The 6,142-nt window shown below is 44.0% G+C and overlaps 2 protein-coding genes across 2 annotated transcripts in view; one reads left to right on the top strand and one right to left on the bottom strand.

Annotated features, from left to right (window-relative positions):
* The window catches only part of ggt1b (gamma-glutamyltransferase 1b), a gene marked incomplete at both ends in the record, with an annotated part of 8,436 nt that extends 4,090 nt beyond the window's left edge, over window positions 1–4,346 (bottom strand). The window contains 6 exons of the mRNA XM_084486082.1: window positions 16–202; window positions 299–459; window positions 553–745; window positions 837–926; window positions 1,482–1,612; window positions 4,183–4,346. Of these exons, the coding sequence (XP_084342208.1) occupies window positions 16–202; window positions 299–459; window positions 553–745; window positions 837–926; window positions 1,482–1,612; window positions 4,183–4,346 (926 nt within the window). The remainder of the gene's footprint in view (window positions 1–15; window positions 203–298; window positions 460–552; window positions 746–836; window positions 927–1,481; window positions 1,613–4,182) is intronic.
* Window positions 4,347–5,761: 1,415 nt separating this feature from the next.
* lrrc75bb (leucine rich repeat containing 75Bb) overlaps window positions 5,762–6,142 on the top strand; it is a gene marked incomplete at both ends in the record, with an annotated part of 12,621 nt that continues 12,240 nt past the window's right edge. Inside the window, one exon of the mRNA XM_084486388.1 lies at window positions 5,762–6,052. Within this exon, the coding sequence (XP_084342514.1) occupies window positions 5,762–6,052 (291 nt within the window). The remainder of the gene's footprint in view (window positions 6,053–6,142) is intronic.

The raw sequence follows: 6,142 nt of genomic DNA, 5'->3' as shown, positions 1-6,142 counted from the left end.
GGCCACCTCTTCTACATGAGTCTGGACCCACCACAGCATATCACTGGCTTACCCTCCAAGATGAGCAAGAGCAGGGACAGGACCGGCCCGCTGGCGGGGGCGGTGGGAGTAACCATGGTGAACTCCCCAATGTTGACCTTTAAGGGGTCTTCATCCAGGACTGGCCTGTAATCCCGCAGGTCCTCCAAGGTCACGATGCCACCTTTATTAAAGGTCATATTTAACAGAGGAACATTGTTTATATTGTGTCATACACATTCGGCCGTTTTTATACAGGCCTATATAAAGGTGTCCGCACCTTTGTCCTGAATATCCTTCACAAGGGCTTCAGCCATGGGTCCCGCGTAGAAGGCGTCTGCCCCCTCTTCGCTTATCCTGCGGTAGGTCTCTGCCAGTTTGAGGTTTTTTACTATATCGTTTTCTCGGAGTACGGTCCCATTCACTCCGCAAAACACCTTACTGAAAGAAGACAGAGACGATCTATAGACGTATATATACGTGTATGCCTTGAAATCAAACCGAGTCATGAAGAAGTCAGCTAGTGCCTCTCACCATAAGGTTGGGTCCTTTAAGATGGTATCCTTGTACTGCTCGATAGCAGAAGCTAGCGCAGAACCCATAGGAAACCCATTTGTTGCCAGTTCAATACTAGGCTGGAACAAGTCTCTCCATGGCAGTTTGCCATGACGGTGATGTGCCAGTTCATAACCTCGAATTTCTCCTGGTACAGCAATGGCCAATCCGCCTAAACAAAACATTCTTTGTGTCACGTTATCTCGAAATCCTATTGGTTAACGTTCACCGAAACATTGCTTGCCGTACAGGTTAAGCATTACCTGTACGGGATAAGTCTTTGTCGGTCCCAAACATGCCTTCGGTGGCATTCCCCGGAGCAACCTCTCTTCCATCAATGGTTTCCACTTTGCCTTTATGACGGAAGAACAGAAAACTGTTATACTTTAGACTAGTGACAGAAGGTTATACTTTAGACAAGTGAGAGAATGTTATGGTTAAGACTAATGAGAGAAGGTTATACTTTAGACCATTGAGAGAAGGTTATACTTCAGACTAGAGAGGGAAGGTTATACTTTAGATTAGAGAGGGAAGGTTATACTTTAGACTAGAGAGGGAAGGTTATACTTTAGATTAGAGAGGGAAGGTTATACTTTAGACTAGAGAGGGAAGGTTATACTTTAGACTAGAGAGGGAAGGTTATACTTTAGAGTAGAGAGGGAAGGTTATATTTTAGACTAGAGAGAGAATGTTATACTTTAGACTAGTGGGAGAAGGTTATGTTTTAGGCTAGTGAGAGAAGGTTATGCTTTAGACGAGATGAAATGTTTTAAATGTAATCCTCGTGTAACGTTACAGCCTAACCAAAGTTGGATGTGGTTCTGCAAGTAGAAACATATCATATCTATATCGTGGCCATAATGCTCACTCAAGGTAGAGGGGCGCATGGGTGTCAGGCGTAGGTCTACCTGTGGTTCCGCTGTAGATGGTCAGGAACAGCCCCCCGCCAATACCCGCACTGTGAGGGTTCATGACGCCCACACACAACAGGGAGGAGATCATCGCGTCCACCGCGGACCCGCCTTTCTTCAGCGTGTCTCTGGGGTATGAGTTGGACACGTGACGTGAGAGAGTGACCGGGAAGTTTTACCGTATGTTGAACTTACAGCATCAAGAGATGGTTCGTTCGACGTCACATTATCGTGTGATGTTGGGTGTATGCAAAATGAGGAGCTTCAGTCTGGGGAACGCGTGGAAACATTGTCGTCGTTACACGTGAGTGAGCAGGGGAGATGGTGAGTGAGTAAGCGAGTGAGTGAGTCGGTGGGTGAGTGACTGAGTGAGTGCGCGGGTGAGTGAGTAAGTGTGTAAATGAGTGAGTCAGTGGGTGAGCGAGTGAGTGAGTGAGTGAGCGAGTGAGTGTGTGAATGAGTGAGTCAGTGGGTGAGCGAGTGAGTGAGCGAGCGAGTGAGTGAGTGTGTGAATGAGTGAGAGAGTGAGCGAGTGTGTGAGTGGGATAGCGAGCGAGTGAGTAAGTGAGCATGTAAGTGAGTGAGTGAGTGAGTGAGTGAGTGAGTGAGTTGGCGAGCGGGTTAGTGAGTTGGTGAGCAAGTGAGTGAGCGATTGAGTCAATTGGTGAGTAAGCGAGGGTGATAGTGAGTGAGTGGGTGTGTGTGTGGGTGAGTGCATGAGTGAGCGAGCAATAGGCCAGTCAATCTAGCCCAAAAAGACAAAAAATTTGCAACAGAAATGTCTCCTAGTTGTTATTGGTCCTAATACCCTCCTGAATCATATACTAAAAGTCTTAAGCCGTAGATGGAGTGGAACTTTTTTTTTTTTTTTAGATTAAAGGGCAAAGTTGTGCCCAACACTCAAAGTAAATTGAGTAGAATACGGGACAATTTTAAATTTTTCGTGTGATGTTGAGTGTATGCAAAATGAGGAGCATCAGTCTGAGGAACGCGTGGAAACATTGTCGTCGTTATACATGAGTGAGCAGGGGAGATGGTGAGTGAGTGAGCGAGTGAGTGACACACTCACTCACTCACTCGCTCACTCACTCGCTCACCCACTGACAATTTTCAATTAATAGCCCTCGACTGCTCCCTAGCTTGCACAGAGTGCAATTGTTATCCACTGTGGCACGGCCGTAACATCCACTTATAGATTTGACTCTGTGGCAACAATAAAAAAAGTTAAATCCGTGTTCTCATCCAAGTTTGCCAACATATTTGCACATACGCCTCTGCACTCTGTGCAAGTTAGGGAGCAGTCGAGGCCTTGACGACGGCAATTGCAGCGCATTGTGCTGCAACCAGACTTGCACTTGCAGCGAACAAGCTCGAACAAAGATTGAGGTTCAGGGTCCTGGTCAGTATGGACAGGAATGAGGCATGAGTCTTGGATCCTCCAGCTCCATTCCTCTGGTGGTACCAAGTTGCCCATCCATTCTTGAACTTGATGGTACACTCTGAAGCTATGAAACATAGCAGATGAAGATGTTGTTGGCAAGTTGCGAGGGTGGATAGCCGTTTTGCTGTCAGTCACCTTACTATAAAAATGTTTCAGTCTGAGGTCATTGAGAGAATCTGCTTCTTTGCTTTTGTAGATCTGTATCATTGCTTTTTCCCCTGCAGCAGCAAATTCCTCTTTAGCAGTTTGTTTCAGAAAAATGCTGGCCTGTACTCTGAATGTGTCACTTTCTTGAACCAGACGCAGATATACCCCTTTCCCAACTCCAAACACTCTGGATGTTGTATCACAACCAAGTACGCCATGTGCAAATAAAATGTTGCTGCTCACATCATAACTCAATACACCTCTCGCATGCCCTATGCTGAAAGTTGAACCTGTCAGCCTATAGTCAACCAAACAGAAGCCTAGTTGATAATGTTGGATAGAAATAAAGAAATGTCTAACATACCTTTGTTTCAACAACAGAGCTGCTAATGTCGGACTCCCATCAGATCAGGAATTGTAGCCTACTTTGTGTGGGCAGTGTTTAAAACTAGGTGGACTAGGTTTTTTTTGTTTTGTTTTTAACCAGTTTAAATGCAGATACAACCATTACCATTACTAGGACCATTACTTTCTCAATTGATTTAGTTTTTTGGTTAAAAAAACTTTTATACCAAAAACGTGATGAACATAGATTTTTTCATGACTCTAAATAGCGTTTTCTAATGTATGGGATAAAGAAACTTAGCCACAGTCCCTTCTTTAATTTTGTCTTTCTGTATTTTCTCAACATAATGAAACAATACATTTTTTTAATCTGGCTTCATCCAATTTTCAGATTGTGTGTTTTGTAATATGCAAATTATGGTACATTTTATGAATAAATGCCTAATTTGCATATATAAACATAAAATCTCAAAAACTTAAAATACATTTTTTTCTTTCGTATGATGTCACTAATCAACTGGAGAAGTTTCATAGTGAGAGCTATTAATTGAAAATTGTCCCCTATTCTAAGCAATTTACTTTGAACGTGCTGGGCACAACTTTGTGCCTCCATCTACGGCTTAAGACTTTTAGTAGGCCTATAGGGTATTAGAACCAATAACAACTAGGAGACATTTCTGTTGCAATTTTTTTGTATTTTTGGGCTAGATTGACTGGCCTACAAGCAAGTCAGTGAATTAATGCTGAAACAAAGACTAAGCCCACCTCCCGATCTCGGAGCAGCGCCCGGCGTCCGCGGCCACGGCCGCGCTGGAGAAGACCCCCTCGGAAGGACTGCTATCGTTAACTCCAAAGAACACCCCCAGGAAAGTGGCCAGCGCCGCCACCAGCAGCAACGCCAGGGCCAACACCACCGTCTTGCTAACCATGTCCTCACGCCGAACACTGAACACCAATCACAAGGAACTACAAACACCACCAAGACTGATCAGATAAAAGCCTGTAAAACATGAAGCGCTGCGTTAGCTTTGTTGGCAGACAAATGGAATAGAATAGGAATAGAATGAAGCAATAATAGAAGACAATGTACTGTGGAATTCAACAAGGCATGTTAGATATGTATAGCACACTCAATAACATGCATGTCATGTAACATGATGGTGTCATGCATGCACCGTGGAGTCGGGACTGCTCCTCGCGGGGCCCTAGTTGTCTGTGCAACTGTCTGTTTCACTACATGCAATCACTACAGCACACAATAACAATTATGACAAGCTTTCCTCCATTTGTTCCACCATATAGAAAAACGTTGCATTCAAACAAAGACACCACAGGAAACAGTTCATGCAGTGAAGCAGAAATAAGAAGCTCTCTTACCTTGGTTTGTCTAGAATACTGTAGACTGTTGGCAAAGCGGCTGTCACCTGTTTTCAGCAATAATCAACAGGCCCTTATGTAGCCTTCAAAGTGGGGAATATCGAAGCGATTAAACGTTAACTTACCATGTCCATAAATCACCTCAATACAGTCAGAACTCTGAGGGCAGGAACACATACTTCCTCACTCCTCACTTACCTAGACCAAAGGATCTTATCTACCGTAAGGGTTGATTGTCACAGGCAATGATTTGGCTGACCTTGAGTATTACATCACTAGTGTAGTGAAGTATATCTACTTCATTTTTGTCAGTAATATAAATTTTTTTTGAAACAGGCTGTTCTTGACATAATTGAATCACGTGCTCCTTAATGTAAAAACGATCCGCAGTTGTTTCGTTTTTTAAATCAAACAAAAACAGCAAAGCAGTATTTGGCTACTACTTATTTTGTATGGGTTTTTGTCTATATACGCCCATGCATTATCATAATAGTGCAACTATTACTAGTCTACCTATTCTATATGGTGTAAATCGTCTCTCTCTATCTAGTTGGGTGAATGTAGAACAGGGAGAAGATGTTTAATATGGTTAGATGAATAGATTAGACTACTAGACGCAACTCACGCTGTGATTGGACGAGGCGATCAGCAGCAGCAGAGTAGCCTGTACAGCTGGACAAGTCTGTGTTGAGTACTCTATATACAGTACCGCCGGCTATGACAACACGTCTTGGTATCCTGCTGTTTTGACAATTTAAATTACTCCTAAACTTGAAAAGAAATGTTATTTTAAGATAGGGGTTTTCAAAACAACGGCGACTTCTTGTCCCCCGTACAGGGTGAAGAGGGTTAGGAAGCGGTTGGTGTCGCGTTGTTTCACAAACCAAGTTGAAACGTGCTAGTTATGGCTACATTTCGCCCAATTAATTTGTCTGCGAGTTCATCAAAGCGTATTCTCTGAGGGTTAATGGGTTCTAAGTTAACCAGACCAAGTAGTCTGGACATTGACAGCCAATTGTCCAAGAGGAGACGTCCGAGGACGGAAGGATGCGGAGACTCGGGGAGAAGTGCAGGCGGAGGTGGAGCAGGCTTCGCGTTCCCGTACCTCACACTCCGGTCGGACAAGCTTCCAGGGTTGCTGCGGAAAACCAACCATAGTCCGTACGTGCGACGAGTCGCCTGGATCCGGGAGATGCAAACGCTTCTGGGCGACCAGAAGACGGAGCAGGCAGCCGAAGTGCTGACATTGTTGAGAAAGGTGAGAAAATTTCAATTAAACAAGCAATTAAAGGTTAAGAAGCGTCAATATTTTACAAAGCAAATGCACAATTGTATCCATACTGTTGAA

Source organism: Micromesistius poutassou (genome assembly GCF_964030765.1).
Source record: "Micromesistius poutassou genome assembly, chromosome: 22".
NCBI classification, from domain to species: domain Eukaryota; kingdom Metazoa; phylum Chordata; class Actinopteri; order Gadiformes; family Gadidae; genus Micromesistius; species Micromesistius poutassou.
The sequence above is the reverse complement of the archived record's forward strand: the minus strand, read 5'-3'. Positions and strand labels throughout refer to the sequence as shown.